Consider the following 19,510-nt stretch of genomic DNA (forward strand, 5'->3'; position numbering starts at 1 on the left):
AAGCATGAAAATAATCTACATCAAGCATTAAGCAAGGAAATAATCTACATCAAGCATTAAGCATGGAAATTTATTACTAACATGAATTAGAAAACATGTATCATTAATAGCACAAAATTACATAAGAGTTTCATGTTTTACATCTAATATCAACAAATAAGAATATCCTTCCATGATAGAAAACTTAGGGTTCTACAAATTGAAGAGATAGGAAAGAAATTGAAACTAAAGAGTGGATGCAAGCCCTCTCCCAAGGTTATTGGCAACTACTCATGCTCTAATTGTGTCTCCCCTTTGCCTCAACACCTTCAATTCGTAGCTCGTATCTCTCATCAACCCTAAGAAGGAGAAAACACCATGGATGAGGATTGAAGACCCAAGGAGGAGTGGGAGAGCTTCCCAACACCCCAAACAACCTCCAATGGCCTCTCTCAATTTCCTTAGGTTGAGAGGGAAGTATGGAAGAAGAAGATTCTCCAAAAGCTAGCAAGGAATATGTTTAAATACCCCATTTTGACATGTCAGTAATGTCAACGTTCAACACCATATCAGTATCGCTCAACGCTATATCAATTAAAACGCAAAAGGGGTTCTTTATGAAACCACTGCTCAACACCATTTAGACCGATCAATGTGAGTGTTGGAGGACCAGGTGGCGTTCAACACCAAGCTCCTTGCAGCATTGATTACTCTCTCTCTGGCTTTGCAGACGCGATTTTGGTGCCATTCAAGGCTAGTATTTCCTCCAAAATGATCATTTTTTATCCAAAGCAAGATCTCTTAAGTTCTTGCTTATTTTTCTTTAGAATTGCTCCTTATTCATTTATTATACACTTATAAACAAATATATTAGAAGTAAAACAATATAAAAGAACTAAAATACAAAATACACTAAACTTAATAATAAAACAAGATTAAAGCTAAAAAAGAGTTAATCATGAAAATAGACACACAAAGGTAAAAATATAATTTATCACTTTTTGTTCAAAACATTGATTGATAAAGATAAAGTAGAAAAGTTTTTTTATTCAAAATATGACGTAGAGGTCATGCTTTCAATTAGCACTAGAATACAAAATTTACCAAAACATAACATTTCACTCTAATTAAGTTACCATACACATCATACCCTTAAGAAATCATAACCTAACAATGTTTTAATATTAATCCCCAAATCAAATGACCTTACCAAAAAAACCCTAACCCGTAAATTCTCCAAATCAAACAAATTTACCACACTTTCAGCACCACCAACCTCAGACCCCAAAAGGCACTAGCACCAACCGAATGCACACACTATTAGCGCTAAAGAACACAAAAGTTTACATATATTCAATATTCCTTTTACTTTGTTTTCTTATTAACAATACATGTCTTTTCTTATTTTTAAAAATTAATCACACATGTCATCAAAGAGAGACATGTATTCCATGAATTACTAAATTATACATATGACTTTTACATTTACTTTTCAGGAGATACAAATTTTAATTTCATATATAACTTCAAGGCCTAAAACCATATTTAATTCTATAAATAATATGCTTTAAAAAATTAATGAAAATATACCGTTAAAAACTTTGAAATAATTTTTAAAAATAATTAACTTTTTAAATTAAAATGATTATAATTTTGAAATATAAATGAATATTTTAATAAATTAGGGACTAAATTAAAATATTTAATAACCCTTTTTGCTAAAATGGCAACTAATAACATAACCATAACTTAATAATTATTGGTAAAAAAAATTAATAATTTAATTTTAGAGATACCATGCTTAAATGTTAATGACTTCTTTAATTTCGTCGTTTCTTTAAGCTTATAGTTGTCCAATGATAGTGCTTAGAGAAGTGTTTAAAGAAAGAGCCTTGTTTGATTTGCATTGTTTTTACCTTAATTATTGATTCTCACTAAAGAAATTGAAAAAGTCAAATTCGACCAACGTAAGTACTTTTTTTGTCATAATATTTTCATACATCAGTTGCAGATAAAAAATACGTCATTTTTGGTCATAATATCTAAGGAGGTAGACTTTTTATTTAATTTTTGTAGGATATTGTTTTTTACACCGTATCAAATTTCAAATCGGAATTTATTTTCCGAAACACAATAAACACTTCTCGAAATTCTTTTCTGGAAAGCAAATTTTCCTTCCTGTTATACGAAAAAAAAATTCCAGTAACATTTTGATGGAGTGAGGCAAAAATTTGATAGGGTGTAGGAAGCAAAAACAATTTTTTTATGACTTTAAAAATAATTTAGGCCTTTGATTAAAGTAAGTTTGAACCCAACGATTCAAGTCTACAAAAAAGGAAAGGGGCAACACCACTGCAATGCCTCCCTGTTGATGCATGCGTAGGAAATTGAGAAAAAGAAAGTTAAACATGGGGTTAAACATCTAATTAAATCCAGAAAATATGAGCTATCACTGTAGTATTTAAAAGTAATTAAATTTTAAAAATATATAAAAATATAATTTATACTCATTCTAGTCTGAAACTCAAAAGGCTGGGAGTTAATTAATAAAATTCATTTAATTTTAATGACTAATATAATAATAAATATTCAAGTTTAAGAAATAAAATGACATTGCAAAATCGTAATTTAATTTTTATTATTTTCAAATACAAATGTAAAATATTTAATACTTTCAAGATTAAAATAGTGTTTTCCTTTATGAAGTAAATATTAGTGAGAGTTTATATAAATGTGGTATGAGTTTAACTCACATAACTTATTCATACTATTTTTAACCTAAAATTTTAAGATATTGTTGTATTTATAGAGTTTTTTTATATAGTATTTAACTTTGTTATTTTTATTTAATTCGAAATTTAGTTTCATACTTAGATTATTCTCAATAGATACAATATATTCGTAATCTCTTATTTGTATTTTTATTTGTAATATAAAAGTAGATAAATAATGATTTTTTAGTCAAATGCTCATGAATTAAGGTGAATAATGTTTCATATAAGAATTTTGAGCATATAGGTTTCATAAGCGGTTGATGCGGTAAGAATTACTTTCACACAATTAAAGTTGAAAATGATATATGCAATTGATCATAAGGTTGATCGATCAATTTTGTTAAGGCATTACTAATAGTGGTCCGAGTCTAAGACCATATTTTCAAAATCATCATGTAATCGTGTGAACAAATCACTCTATCGCGAAAATTCTCTAAAATCTCAATCTAGCATAGAGGATAATTGTCTGGTCGGTGAAGCTATCAGAGTTTGGCTTGAAGTTTGATCTGAGAGATTTAGTCAAGGGCCAATATTTGACTGATTTTGTGGTTGAGTTGGAAGGGGTGCAGAGTGAACTAATCGACCAACAATGAACGTTATGCGTGAACAGGTCATTAAACAAGAGGAGAGGAGGAGCAGGAATAGTTCTTAAAAGGCCTAACGGGGTGTGTGTGGAACATTCCCTAATTTTCAAATTCAAAGTATCAAACAATCAGGACGAGTACGAAGCCTTAGTGGTCGGGCTGACCATAGCTAAAAACTTGGGAGCACAAAAGCTGAAATATAATATCGACTCCCAACTAGTGGTCGGTCAAGTTCAAGGAAGTTATCAAGTTATATATGACTTACTCCTCCAATACTATTACAAGATGATAGAGTTGATCAAAGGATTTAAAGAGGCCAGCATTGAGCATATTTTTCGAGTGGAAAACACTCTATCAGATTTGTTATCAAATTTGGTCAAAGGAAAGGAGAAGGGGCAACTAAAAGTTATAATAAGGCAAGTACAAACATGTTTATGACCGATCAAAACTATTGGAGTGCATAAATTCGACCTTTAGTGAAGCAGCAAGAAGAAGGTCTGTCAATCAAAACAGAAATGCCAAGTTGATAACTCGATTTTTTACCGGCGACAACCTCTACAAGAGAGGATTTTCAATGCCACTTTTCAAATGTATGTCCCAAGAAAAAGCCTAATACGTAATGGATGAGTTGCATAATGGCATATGTGGCATGCATACTGGTTGATGAGCTATGAAGAGCGAGATACTTTCGGTCGACGATCGAGACCAACTGCAAGGAATTCTTTGGAAGGTGCAATAGATTCCAAAAGCATGGAAACGAAGTCAAGACGCCATCTTCAGAGTTGCATAACATCATCTCTTCCTGACTATTCGCTCAATGGGGAATGGAAATTTTTAGCCCGTTGTTAAATCCTTGGCAAACACATCAAATCCTTCAATGTAGATTGTAGTCAAAGTATCATTTCCCAAGGGATTTGTGTTTGTTTAGATAATTATGATTACTTACTAGTTTAGACAATGAATATAAACAGTTATTGATTCAAATAAGTTGCAAAAATATAAAGTTACTGAGTATAAAGGTTATAAAGTGATACGGGTAAAGCCTCATCAGGGTTGGACTTCATGACCCAAACTCTATGTACTCATCCACACAATCTATCTATTACATATTGTCAGAGCGGTGTTGCGGAATGGTTAGCATGTACAACAAATCAAGAGGGAGTGAATTGGTTTCTTATTGCAAATAATACCTTTAATAATTTTCTCATAAAATATAAATTCCTTAATAATAATTTAAACAAATAAAATAGTAAGGAAGAGATAAAATTGCATAATTGATTTTTATAATTGTTCGGATCACACAGATCCTATGTCTAGTTATTAATCTCAAACGAGAATTAACGCTTCACTATCACAAACCAACAAACTATTATAATCACAAAGAAAATAAAACAGGTTTAAGGTTAAAACACCTCTCTTGTTACCCCAAGAGATGAAACTCACTTCCCTTGAAACCCATAAGGGATGAAAGTCTTCTTTGAATCCTTCTCAAAGGATGAACATCTCCTTTGAATCTTCACAAAGGATGAAAACTGATAACGGTAATTCTTACCATTATCTAAGGTTCATTTTAGAAATAAAATCAGCTCCTCAATAGCTTGAAACTTGCTTAATCCTCTCTTTTATCTTGCTTTTGTAAATAATTGAGTTAGGTTACACTTAGGAGATATCATCACTGATTCCCTTATTTTGTAGGTCAATTTTGTGCTTTGGAAGAACATAAATCAAATCAAGGCGCTGGAACCCAAGAAAATCACCAAGAGCATCAAAAGCATGATATCATGAAGTCAAGATCACACTTGGACGCCCCTCCAAGGGCCCTGAGCATCATTTGCCTCGCAAAGACCACGCCTGGATGCCTCATCTAGGGCGCTGAGCGCCATTTGATGCGCAAGGTTGGCGCCTGGGCGCCTAAGCCAAGGCGCTAAACGACATTTGCTTCGACAATCTCGCGCCTGGGCGCCCCATGCAGGGTGCTAAGTGCCATCCAGTTCACAAAGTTGGTGCTTGGGCGCCTTCTGTTAGGATGATGAGCGTGACTTTTGTTGATGTGGCATTTTAGACCTATTTAATACTAACATGCAACGAGGGTGGCATTGGCATCTTTTGGCGATTGAAGCACGAAAACACCTTCTTGGAGCATTTGGAGGCTAGCTTGGGTGAGTGGGAGCTCTCCCTTCTTCTTCCTTGGGTCTCCACCTCTTCCATTTTCTTCCATTGTAAGCTTGAGCTTTCCATGACAATGGAGAGCTAACTTCATTCTTGTTAGGGGATTGATGTAACCATGAATCTCTTATGTAACTGCAATTGTTCTTAATGATTAAGTTTCCATAAGTTTCTTTCATTGATTATTAGTGTTTAATTCCTTCACTTAAAGCTTGTTATGATTTGATCAACCATAGCATGATTTTTGGTTTGCTTGATATTGGAAAATATTGTGTGAATCTAGAACTAGATTAAACACCTAAAAGAAATTGTATCTAGTAATAAAACATGGACCTTTGATTGTCTTAAATCTCAATTCTTAAAGCGGATGAACTTGTTAGGTTTTTTAAGGGATTAGAGTTTAATAAGTAAGTCTAGGCTCTCTCTACCAAGGGATTGGGTTTGAGTAAGTTAGTAGATTGACATTAGCATATTATTGAAAAAAAACGTAAATTTTACATGCATAAGAGTGAAGTAGGTGAAATCATACCCGAACAATAACAATTCATATCATTTCTAATCTTTCCATTTCTAAGTGTTTGAGTTACTAAAGTTTACTTTTACCATTTATGTTTCATATTTACTTTAATTGTATAAAAACTCAAATTATGGAATCATTCTTTAGTCTATACTAGTTAGAAATTATACGATTGTTTGATGTTGCACGAGTCTCTTGGGAAACGATATCTGATCTTACCGGTTTATTACTTGAAACGATTCGGTACGCTTGCCGAAGTGTTAACAAGATTTTACCTCCTTTGAATCTTCACAAAGGATGACAGGCTTTCAACTCAGCAACAACAACAACACTTAATCACAACTCCCGTGAAAGTTCTCGCTTTATGCCAACACCAAGTTCTCAAAGCCAAAGCACAATGGTTACAATAAACCCTAAAACACACTTATCAAAGCACACAGCTAAGCAGATTAGATTTTCAAAATAAATATATTTTGTAGTTTATAATGAGAGTTTCAATCTAATTTATAGAGATCTCACTCAAGGATACCTCCAAAAATCTGTTGTCAATTAATTAACATGTGATAATCGATTATCCACTTATGGTAATCGATTATGCATTTAATGAATGCACAATGGTAAAAAAAATTGCTTAAAAATTCTCATAATTTCTCATGATAATCAATTATTGCAAGTCATAAATGATTATTGATAATTGATTATTATAAGTCTATAATTGATTATCATGAATATAAAATGAGGTTTTTTGATTCAAAACGAGTCAAAGATAAACTACATCTTATACATAAATCTACTAAATTACAAAAGCTTTAACACAAGACAAGTCTTCGTGAAGATCTTCTTGCAACAAGAGCACTTGAGACTTGACTTTGGATATCATCAAAACTTTATCTCTTCAGCTTTATGCTAACAATATTCAAGCATTCACATTACAAGTATACAAGCCATAATCCCTTAGAGGCAAGTTCTAAATATTCATGTGAAAATACTAATCTTTCAGATATTTAAACACAATATATGCATTAAGAAAAAATCTTTAGAATGACCAAGAGCTTTGGTTTATGTCTAAAATCAAGCCTCTTGGTTGTTCTATCCATGTCTAGGTTCCAAATCATTTTTCAATGATTAGACACCACCAAAATAGCATAGAAATTTAATCATGCAAGTGAATAAAAAGGATAAAACCAAGAAATATGAAAGATATTCTATTGCATAGAAAGAACTACAAAGAGTTTAGCTACATTACATTCAACCCCAATGAAATGGAGGTTAGCTACTATACATCAAGAGCACAAGAATGGATTGGAATGATGAAAAGGATGGAGGAAAATGGAGTTCTTGCGCCCTAGAAATGCCTCAACCCGTGTCTTGAGCGTCTGGTTCGTTTCCACCTCAAAAAAATTATCTTTTTCTTCAATTCTCGACACTTTAAAATATTCACCAAAAAGTGTTCAAGTTGAGCCACAATATCCTCTCACTGGATGAGAGGTATCTTTTTTGACACGTTGGCTTCTTCAGCTCATTGGGCTTCTTAGTTGGGCTAGTGTTGTCAAGGTATCGTTAGGCGAGTGTTGATGATTCACTATGCGAGTGGCTTCTAGCAGTATCTCTTTAATCTTCTCCAATCTTCCATTTTCCTACAAAATAAACCAAAACAAATAAGTATCTTTATCTATAAAGACTTTATATAAGTCTTTCATCTTTTCATGGAATTCAACAAAAAATAAATGATAAAAAGACAAATAAGGGGTTCTAATAAGTGTGAATAATAGGTAATTATCAAACTTATCACCCATTCTAAGTCGGCAAAGCTTAGGAGAAATTCATCTGATGATAGTAGATTACTTCACCAAATGGGTAGAAGCTAAAACTTTAACCATCATAACTGCTTGATATGAACAGGAATTAAAGAACATTGTTTGTCGGTTGAATTAAAGATAAGATTAGGGCAGGCCAAAGGAGTATGGATGGAAGAGATATCGCAAGTGTTGTAGGCACATGCACTCCGCACGGGTTGATAAGGGAAACTTCCTTCAACTTGACTTATTACACGAATGTTATGCTCTCAATAGAAGTAGGTGAAGAAGACAAGTACAAGACTTGAACGTCAATGCATGCAAACAGATGGTAACACGATGTTATAACTCCAAAGTCAAGCAACAAAGTTCGTCGAACGAGACGTAGTGTGGACAAACGTGGTGTTGGGTCTATTGAGGAGGAGGTTCCCTGTGGGTTACACAAACACCAATAACATCGGAGCTCAACTATATAAAGGATTGACACCACTCTCTACCCAAAACCTTAAGGCAATGGGTTAATGAGTCTTTCATCTTTATATACTGCTCTACTTTCTCATTTCTATCCAATGTGGGACTTGGATTCCCAACGCATGGACGATGCTCACAAAAAGTCAGTGCATGGCAAGCTTGCTCCAAACTGGGAAGGATCGTTCAGAGTGGTAAAAAGCTTGCGCAATGTTGCATATCGGCTGGAATGTTGCATATGAGTGACCTATTGTCAACACCCAATTTCGTCCAGATTGATTTTTGGCTTTATCGTATTCTATTGTTTTATGTTTTATTTTTTACCCATTTTCATTTACACTATAATTTTCATTTCTTTTCTTTTATTTTATTCTTATTTTCTTTTTTTATTTTACTTTTCCTTTCGTAATTTCCATTTTTAAACTTTGTTTTTACTTCTTATATTTATTTTTAGTTTTGTTCTAATATAATTAATGTGGTTAAATGTAATTAATATAAAAAAAAGGTTTGGAACATTCTATTTTGTCTTTAGTAAAAAAAAAACAATGTTTTGTCGAGGGAAGGACAACGCGTGTGTTGGAGGGGGAGGGGGCAGAAAACGGCTTCTGCAGGTAAGGATTTGGAGATTTTGGTCAGGGCATCAACAGAAAAAGCAGAGAAGAAGGATTAAGAGGGGGAGAGATTTTTTTTTCGAGGGATCATAAAAAGGAAACAAAACTTTGCTTCATCGGAGGCGGGAGGCGAGCTATTTGGGCATCATCACTGCCGGCACCAACTCCACTCCTTGCAGCCGTCACTAGAGACACCAAGCAATAACACAGGAGCTCCAAGAGGTAAGCAACTCCTTCACTGGTTCATACTATCATGTATAATGGAATAAGCATTGGAGATATATACTTACTGTGGCATTTTTATGCTTAATAATACTGTGTACGAACCTTCACCATCGTCTCCTATAGTAACCTACGTTCTTACCGAATGTCATCATCCTACATTCCCCTGCTAAAGAAATCCTAGCAAGTCATAAATTAATTTCTCATAATCCTCACTCACAATCACAACAAAAAACAATAGAGCCAGTATCATCTTCACAGGAACCACTCCATTCACCCATTAGAACCTCCATCTCAACTCACGCATAACACCATCATCCTCAACCTGCATTGCACAAAGCCACAGCCAAGAACAATGACCAATTTCCAGCACCCACATACAAGCCCATACTTTACCTTTACTGAACCAAAGCGGGAATTGGCCACTGTGCCATTCACCATCGCCTTCTACCACGCAACACCAATCTCCACTTCCATTCATTCTTGTCCAATCTAAGAAGAGGACACACAGCCACCTTCAGGCTCACCATCACGTTGTAGAACACTAGATTAAGGTAGTAGTGCGCGGGGGAGAAGAGAAACAGAGAACGAAAGAAAGGCTTGGAGTTGTGGCCGGCGACGATCTCGGCGGTGCGCAGTGTACTCGCAACGCTTTGGACCATGGTATACGGCGGCTGGCTAAGACCGCGGTGGTGACCCGCATCGCCGGCAGCACCTCAGGCAGAGCAAGAAGGTCGTCGTGGCAGCGAGGACCAGGCGGAAGGCCTCTTCGCGGTAGCCGGTTTGGCGGAGGCGGCTGTATGCGCGCGAGGAGAAGAGGAAAAGGGGAACCTAGTGTCGTGGCTGACGGTGGCTCCGGTGACGAATGAGGGTGAGCGGGAGTGCTTGCGACGTTTCAGCCGCGACTCGCAGTGGGCGGTTTCGACTGAGGCGGCGGCCCGTGTGCGTAAGCTGGCGGAGACGAACCCCTCCCTGGGTTACCATTTTCGAAGGGAAGCGGGAGAGAGAAGGCAGTGGCGCTACGGTCGGCAGTGGTTCCGGTGGCGCCTGAGGTCGCCGTCGACGCCGAGACCGGTAGAGGGTGGTGGCGCGGTGTCTGGTTTTGAGAAGCAGTGGCACGGCGGCCGTCTGGGCAGAGTTGAACGCCTCTGGTTTTCCTCGCTCAGAGAGAAAGAGACCTTCATTTGAGTGAAGTGGCGCAGAGAATGGGAGAACCCCTAAGGGTTCCTGGGCTGCTGAAGAACGAAAAGGCCTTGGGCCTGTTTCTGACCCAGCTTTCAAAAAAATATAATAATAAATAAAAAACAAAATAAAAATATAATAGAAAAGCTTTTTCCTTCGCGCAGCCCCGCTTCTCACCCGCGCACCCCCGTACATCCTTGGGCCAGTGCTGGGCCTAGCCCAAGTAAACAAAAACTCTTTTCTCCTTCGCGCAGCCCCTGTTTCTCACTTCCGCACCCCCTTTCAGCTTGGGTTTTGGCCCAATTCATTTACAAAAGGAAAAATAGTTTAGACACCCCTTTTTTCATTTAGACACCCCTTATTATTTACATTATGTTTATTATTTATTTATTTATTTGCTTTGTATTTATTTCATTTATTTTGTTCCCTTATTTTTCTTATTTCATTTGTTTTTATTATTGTTTTATTTTATTTTATTTATTTATTCTAAATATCTACTTATTTTAAAATATATATTTAATAATACATAAAAAATAAAATTTACAAAAAATATATATTTTAAAGGTTAAAACACATGTGAGACCGCTCGCATCGTCCTTGTGCTAAATACCTTTTCTTCTTTCTTAAATAAAATTACAAAAAATACGTTTTGAAGGTTAAGCACACGTGTGACCGCTCGCGTCGTCCTTGTGCTAAAAACCTTTTCTTCTTTTTTAAATAAAATTACAAAAAATACGTTTTGAAGGTTAAGCACACGTGTGACCGCTCGCATCGTCCTTGTGCTAAAAACCTTTTCCTCTTTTTTTAAATAAAATTACAAAAAATACGTTTTGAAGGTTAAGCACACGTGTGACCGCTCGCGTCGTCCTTGTGCTAAAAACCTTTTCTTCTTTCTTAAATAAAATTACAAAAAATACGTTTTGAAGGTGAAGCACACGTGTGACAGCTCGCATCGTTCTTGTGCTAAAAACATTTTCTTCTTTCTTAAATAAAATTACAAAAATACGTTTTGAAGGTGAAGCACACGTGTGACTGCTCGCGTCGTCCTTGTGCTAAAAACTTTTTCTTCTTTTTTAAATAAAATTACAAAAAATACGTTTAAAGGTTAAGCACACGTGTGACCGCTCGCGTCGTCCTTGTGCTAAAAACCTTTTCTTCTTTCTTAAATAAAATTACAAAAATATGTTTTAAAAGTCAAACACTCGTGAGATCATCCGCATCGTCCTTGTGTTCAATACCTTTCTCTCTTATTTAAATAATTAAATAATGATATAAGTACTCGTGCGATCGTCCGCATCAGCCTAGTACTTAATATCTTCAATCTAAAAAATTAAATAATGGTATGAGTGCTCGTGCGATCGTCCAGCACTCAATACCCTTAGTCTTCCTAAATAAGTAGATAACGGTATGAGTGCTCGTGTGATCGTTCGCATCGTCCTAGTGCTTAATATCGTTATTTCTCTTTTAAAAAAATAATTAAAAATATTTAAATATCATTCTAAAGGTATGAGTACTCGTGTGACCGTCCGCGTCGACCTAGTACTAATTACCTTCCTTTTTATCAAAAATATAAAAAAAAAATATAAAATCTTCAAAAACTAAAAACATCCACATTTTCAAACAACAAAACAGTCCTCCCCAGAACTACGTGATCCTTGATTCTCCATCAAGAGTGGAGATACGTAGGAGCAAGGCTGGTCCTTGTCAGGTTCACTTCCCAAAAATCCAAATTTATCCATAATCAATTTCTCAAACAAATTTCTCAAACAATTTCTAAACAAAATTTTCAAGCAGTTTCCAAAAGAACTACGTAACCCCCTGATTTCTCATTTTGAATGAGAATACGTAGGAGCAAGGTCAATCCTTGTCGGGCCCAAAAAACTAAAAAAAAAATATATTTTGTTTATTTAGAATTTTATTTTAGGGGATAGTTAAACATTTTGAAAACCACATCATATTTGCGTATTTAGTTAAAGGTACTGCCTTCGCGGGCAGACGTTGTAGGGTGCTAATACCTTCCCTACGCGTAACCGACTCCCGAACCCAGAATCTGGTTTTCGCAGACCGTGTCTTATTATTTTATGTTTTTTCCGTAGTTTTCCAGAATAAACTATGGTGGCGACTCCAAATCTCTTTTTCAAACCCGTTTCCTTTTTGGATCGTCGTCCCGTCGCGATTTCGGTTGCGACACCTATGAATAAAAGAAACCATGAATTTCCTTGATCTACTTCTTCTACTTCTTATGAGAAACTTTGATACAATTTAGTCTCCAAACTTTAAAAATGAATTAATGTAATCATTCCAACCCAATTGCGTTAAATTTTTTTAATGTGTCAACTGGCGTTTTAGATTGCACATTTGAATAGTTTACCTAATTTTACATATTTTAGTTCAAATGTCATTGTTGAATATGTAAAAAAAAAATAAATATTTGGATAAAAATAATGTATTTATTATTTTTAAAGTTGAGAAACTAAAACATATCAAATTTTCAATCTTGACGAATTTTAATTTTCTTCGTATAAAGACAAAAACATATTTAATTTTTTATTTGTTTATTTATATATTTATGTTTACAATAGTTGATGGAGGTTTAATTCTCCTTAAAAATAATGAGTCTTGTAAAATTATCGGAGTTGGAACCATTAACTTCCGATTGGACAATAAACTTAAGAAACTAATTGAAGAAGTTAGATTTATACCTTATTTATTGAACTAATTTCATTTCACCTTTTTTTATATAAATGCAAGTGATATAGTGTGTTGTCTTGTTGAAGTAGCATCATTGAGACAGAGGTGTTTTAAGTTCAATAGAGAGTAACTTTGTTAGGAAATTTTGATTTGTAACAGGAATCATATTATATAAGCTCCTGATGGGAGATTAGTGATGTGTGTGAAGTGTGATCAGAGGTGGTGGTTCTGTGGAAGCTGAAACCAGAGCATAGGATGTTGTGGGTGGACAGGTTTGGTGGTATAGAAAATATTGCTCCCTTATTTAGAGCATGTGAGTGTAGATTCCATGAAGGATATAAGAAGATGAAAAGCATAGAGCTTTTAGCAAGAAGCCAATGAATAGATACAAATATAGCTTCTTTTTTCCCATTGAGAGAGAGACATGTCAAGCAGAAATGGACAAGCAAAACCGATGGAAGGATGAACTTTTTATCATTGGTGCATGAAAGGATGAGGAGACAATAAAGCAGTCCTCTCTCACGTAGCTAGTAGCCTTCAAAAAGAGATGTTAGTGCGTACAACAAAACAAGGCTAATAAGAGCAATTTAAGGAGGCATGCAACTACTAAAATCCAAACCTTCTTTTTGCCTTCTATTGCTAGTGCTTCCCTCTGCAACAATGAGATGATTCAGTAATCGACAAGTCCTTTCCATGCCCTTTTATGCACCTTATGTGCTTTCTGTTTGTCATTTCTAGCTCTAGAGAATGACCACCCAATCCACAGTTTATGCCAAATGCTTATGCTTTCCTTCAACTTGGATTATATTAATATAACCTGTAACACACATTCACATAAACACACTAAACCACCATTTATATATACATATATATGTCAGTCTATATTAAAGAATTAATTTATAAATTCTTTAAACTCCTTCTTCCATTATCCATTCAATCTATTTCTGGTTTTGAAAGATATATAATTGGCACAAAGCAAAGAAATATAGATATTATAATGAACTGATGGGTTGGAGTACCTAATTTATACTTTATGAATTAATTGAAGTAGGTAGAAACGAAGCCAGCGAATCTGAAGTGGAGAAAGGGAAGGATATAAAGAATAAAACAGAAAGTGTGTCAGTACATGTGATACAAGTGTGGCCACTAGCTAGTGAAGGTTTGGCATGGAGAGAGAGAGACAAAGGCAAAGGCTAATGCAAAGAGAGGCCCGTGAAGATGAATGACTGATATGCATGCATGTATGCTTATGTCTCATTGGCATTGCCAGTGACTGAACTGATATATGCATTATTTCTGACTGAGAATGACCATCCTCTCTTATTGTCCATTGGATTGCTTCAGTTCTCACATCCCTTCTCATGCAAATTTTAACAGTCTTTTACTGATTATGACTATATCATCCACCTTTTCATGCTCCCCTCTTCACTTTCTCTGCTTCCTACACATCCCTTTCACCAACCAACTGTGCTGGCTCATAAAACCCTTGTATTCTAGCACTTTCACAAATGACAAATTACTAAACTCTGTACTTCTCACACCTTTTTTCATTTACAATGTACCTACATTTCGAGAAACCACAAATCAAAACCTATTCCACTATGTCTCTCTTTCCTCTTCAAAACAATACCAAACACATACTTTCATAATTAATCCACTCACACTGTGTAGTCTTAAATCATTTAAATTAAAATAAGATAAATAATTGAAATCTCTTCTCATATGATGCATTCATAATCACTACTCTGTAAATTTTAAAACTTGTTTCTGTTCAGAAGTGGTTTATCATTACTTATGAAATGATAAATCTATGTTTGTGCTAATGAAAATCCCATCATTTTAAAGAGAATAAATGTAAAATACCCTTTCAATCAAGCTTGGTAACTAAAAATCATTTTATTCAAATAAATTTTATCGATGACAGGTTTTGGTTTTTACACCAACCATATGTCTCTTTGTCGCTATTCATTTTCTTATCATTTCACATTTCACATTTCACAGTCTAGTCAGTGCCTTTGTTTTTCCTCTTTTCCCCGTGTCTCTCTATATGTGTAATAGGTATGGTGGTGTCAGATAGTCTTTAACTCTTTATCTCATGTTTTTTATTTTTTATTTTACTTTCATATAGAGAAACACATGGTAGCAACGGACGATTTTTATCAATTTCAAATGACAAGAATCCAAGAAACATCACTCCAATCACCAGCTATAAATACCCAGCAAGAGTTAAGTTCTCTCAATTTAACATTCACCAGAGAAATAGAGATAGAGATAGAGATAGAGAAGACTGATAAACAGAGAAGATGGCTTGCAGAGTGCAGAAAAGGATATCACTGCGCAGAAAACTTCATATTCTGCGAGTCCTTACCAACTCATATTCTGTAATGCAATCTAACACCATCTATTTCAACTTCTCTTTCTCAATTTCTTTCTCATGATTTCAAAACTGAAGTAACTTTCTTCCTTCATACACTGAAGTTGTTTCTGTTTTGTTTTGTTTTGTAGGCCAAGAGAACCTCCATTGCCAATACCACCATTCTGCGCTTGTACAAGCTAAAGCTCGCCTTGGAAAATCTCAAAAGACATTATGAAAACCTACTGGCCGCAAGAGAAGACTACATTAACCTATTGAACCATGTCAAAGAGAACAAGGTATGCTTATTCTCTTAACCTTTCCTACATTACAAAAACAAGGCCTGGGTACAAAAATGAAACCACCAATCACAATAACATGTTAGATATACACTAATGTTGTTTCTATGTTTAATGTTGCAAAAATATGTGCCAGGATGTGAAAGTAGAGAAGGTAAGGGCAGGAACCTTTACGGTGAAGGTCACCTGTGAGAAGGGGAGTAACAAGCTAGTGGGTATTTTAGAGGCATTTGATGAGATGTGTCTGAATGTTCAACAAGCCAAAGTTTCATGCGAAAAGGGTTTTTCTATGGAAGCCATTGTTGTGGCTGAGGACCAGACCCTTGATGTAAGGGATGTCACTGAAGCGCTTCTGAAAGCTATTGGGAAGCAGAGTGGTGAGAACACGCAGAAGTTTGACAAAAAGCTCTGATTTTTTACTTTTTCCAATCACTTTAGTCTGCTCAACATCTTGTGTATCTCAAACTAGTTGATACCAATTTCACTTTCATCTTTATATAAACCAATTTCTCAAAGTTTTTGGCTTGTTTTCTGTGTGCTGGAACATAACTGTGTTAGACCCATCCAATTTCATTGCTGAATGAAGTTTCAGCAATGAGAAAAAGAACAGTTCCATAAGAATGATTAGGATAACTTGGACCAGTCAATAAGTCATAAATTATTCGGTAGTTTGATATTTTAAATGAAAAATTATATTTTAATATATATAAATTTTTTCCATTTATTTAATATTATCTCGTCTTATTTTTTACTTTTTAAAAAAAAACTACAACAGTTTTTTTTTATAATTATTTTACTTTTATTATGTTTGTCAACTAAATATAAATGTTGTCATTTTATGATTATTATTTTAAAATTTATTGTTAGAATGGTAAAATTTAGGGGGAAATGGATTAATTTGATCAATCAATGACCAAATATAAACAACAAAATTGTGGTCCATAAGAAAGTTGGGCCCACCCAAATTTTACACCTTAGTGTGCGTGACCAGGCTGGGTAAAACTTATTTTGCTACCACTTAATATTTATTACTAGTTAAAGGATTTTCGTTGTAGGTTATGTGTCTTTCTTTTTCAAGATGAATTTTGGTTTCTTTTATACTTTATTATAACACATGTTATGAGTTAAATTGTAATTTTGAATCATTTTTAATTCTTTATCAGTAATTTTAGTCTTTGTATTTTATTTTTCTTATGATATTAGTCTTCATATTTTAGAATATTCATGATTGTTTTTCAATTCTACATATTTTATGAATTTTTATCCGTAACTTTTTCCATTTTTACACAATTTAGAACTTAGATAACATGATAATAAATTTGAACTCAATCCGAGTTAATTAAGAAATTATCATTTTTTATTTTTTATTTTCTTTTTTGGTTAAAATGGGATTGAAGTCCAAAAACAGATTGCGAAAAGAAAAATAGAAACTATTCTAGAAATAATAATTTCAAAGATATTAGATCGGAGTGAGTGATTTAGATAAAAGAAAAATTCTTATAACATCAAATAATCTTCCTCCATTGTTTTTGTTTTAGATGTCAAAAGATGAGTTGACTTATTGGTTTATGGATAAATATGTTTGAAGATAACTTTCTAATTCTCCTTACTTATGTCTTAAATGGCTTTAAGAGACTATAACCTCAATAAAGTTTGTTTTAATACCTGTCAAGTTGACCACCACAATTTAAGAATGAACTTGGATCCTCTATAGCTTCAATTCATTTTTTCTTCATCTGTGAGCTGGTACCATATTTTAAAATTTACGGGGCAATCTTTCAAACCATGTAATATTGTATCCTCTGCTATAAACAATTGGATATGCGCCCAATTAGTAAGAATCTATTTCTTTAAATCTCCTTCCAAACATTATATATTAACCTATAGATTATGAAAATTGTTTTACCATGTTATAAATACTTGATAATATAAGTTCTCTATTTTTATTGTTAATTCAAACCCTTTTATCATCGGTTGTCTTTATTGAAGGAGGAAATAAAGATAAATAGGTATTATTTTGTTAAAAAGTTATGTATTTCAACTCTTACGTTGCTCGATAAGATTTATAAAGTACTAGTTCATCATACTTTTTGGAGTAGAATGCACAAATTAAATTAGTTTAACTATTTTTCTTTCACTTGTTCATTTATCATGTCATACATTGATCACGGTATCTTTTTCAACATTCCAAAACTCTTTTCAAAGACTTTACTTTGTTTTTTTACAAGTAAATTATTGTTATTTAAATCACTTATAACATATTTACCTTTTAGAATATGACTCTAAAGCTTGGATTACTACTTATCTCCCATTTTAGCTTTACAATATTTTTCATATTTATTATGATAATTACACTAGTAAAAAAATTGGATTTGAAATCGCACAATAGGATTCGATTGAGGTAGAACTGAAATCTATAAGAAAACGGTGGCATTTTCATAGTTTAAGTTAACTTTTCTAACCCGGTTTAAAGGGAACCGAGGCATATAGACAATATGACCTCGGTTCAAACCCCACCCGATGCCTAACACCCTGAAAATGCCTCAGTCCACTGGGACCCGAGGCAATATACCTTGTCTTTCCAGTACTTTCGGTCCGAAAGGGGTAAGGGGTAATCAGATTTCATTTTCAAAATCCTGGTCATTCTTCTTCTTCTCGCGACCAGGCAACGGTGTGGAGATGGCGCAACCAGGCGACGTTCGTGGTAGCTCACGGTGGCGCATGGGTCGTTCTTCTTCTTCTTCTTCTTTTTCGTTTTGGGTTCGTCTTTGGGTTCTCTTCTTCCCTTCTTTCTTTTCAGGTTCAAACGTGGTTTCGCATAGGGAGGGACGGCCGGTGCGACTTCGTCTTTGCGGCGTGACGATCCCTGTTCGTGGAGGTGGCAAAAGGGCGTTGACGATTCGATTTGGGCCTTGGCCTTGGCGATTCGATTTAGGGTTTCGATTTGGGGCTTGGCGACACTGTGGGATCTCGCCTTCGTTGGCGGCGGCTGGCGGTGGATCTCGCCTTCGTAGGGGATCGTCCTTAGCACAACAAAGGCGCGACGAGCGCTTCTGCGTTTGGTAGCGAGGGTTTCGTTTGGGGATTTTTGGGTTCTCAGTCTTCAATTTCAAAACTCATCATTCAATTTTATTTTTGTAGATTTTGCCTACAATATGGAATGCGTGCTAGAGTGATGAGAAGGGGCGAGAGAAGGCAACGGAGGAAGCCATGGAAGTTTTGGAGATCCTGTAGGAAGCATTGAAGGAGAAGAGGTTCTTTGGAGGAGAGAATTATTGCTGCCAATTTCATTGGATATTGGGTTGAAATATTGCAGGAAATTGTTTGCCAAGTTATTGTTGCCAAGATATTGGGTTGAGATATTGTTGCCAAGTTATATAAATGGAGCCAAGAGTTTGTGAATCACCCTGTCATCAAAGAGGGTCTGTCTCCCAGAGATCAATTTATTGTTGTCTTCAAAGCTTCTTCAAAGCTTCATAATAAATTCTCAATGTTTGTGAATCACTCTGTAACCACTCTCTGGACGCACTTCTACTTCCCCATGCTCCACAAGGTGTGGCCAGAAAAAAAAGAAGTAAAAACCACTCTACTGCCTCGGTTCAGGTCCCAACAAAGGCAGTAGATGACAAGATACTAACTCGGTTCACAACCGAGGTATAAGAGGAAGACTTTTTACCTCGTCAGTATATGCCTCGGTTGAGGAACCACTACCTATGACAAAAAATAACTGATGCCATTTGCTTTTACTATACTAGTGTTACCTCATTGCTCTTTGGTATGATTATAACACCTATTTTGTTTTTTCATCATTGTAACACTGCTTTCTCTCTCCCTCTTAAATCTCTTATCCCCTTTCTCTTTAATTTTC

At 35.0% G+C, this 19,510-nt stretch overlaps 1 protein-coding gene across 1 annotated transcript; it reads left to right on the top strand.

The window, feature by feature from the left end:
- The first annotated feature begins 15,212 nt into the window (after positions 1–15,212).
- Positions 15,213–16,303, top strand: LOC108340646 (uncharacterized). The gene is made up of 3 exons (XM_017578154.2): positions 15,213–15,371; positions 15,496–15,642; positions 15,779–16,303. Exons 1-3 carry the CDS (start codon positions 15,294–15,296, stop codon positions 16,052–16,054), a joined length of 501 nt encoding a protein of 166 aa, XP_017433643.1. The 5' UTR covers positions 15,213–15,293; the 3' UTR covers positions 16,055–16,303.
- The last annotated feature ends 3,207 nt before the right edge of the window (positions 16,304–19,510 follow it).

This window comes from Vigna angularis, chromosome 1, assembly GCF_016808095.1.
Source record: "Vigna angularis cultivar LongXiaoDou No.4 chromosome 1, ASM1680809v1, whole genome shotgun sequence".
Taxonomy (NCBI): Eukaryota; Viridiplantae; Streptophyta; class Magnoliopsida; order Fabales; family Fabaceae; genus Vigna; species Vigna angularis.

Excerpts from the sequence above, each read along its gene's own strand:
- LOC108340646 (XM_017578154.2), top strand. The coding sequence starts at position 15,294 with ATGGCTTGCAGAGTGCAGAAAAGGATATCACTGCGCAGAAAACTTCAT. Across the intron at positions 15,372-15,495 it reads TCCTTACCAACTCATATTCT|GCCAAGAGAACCTCCATTGC; the intron begins GTAATGCAATCT and ends TTTGTTTTGTAG. Across the intron at positions 15,643-15,778 it reads ACCATGTCAAAGAGAACAAG|GATGTGAAAGTAGAGAAGGT; the intron begins GTATGCTTATTC and ends AATATGTGCCAG.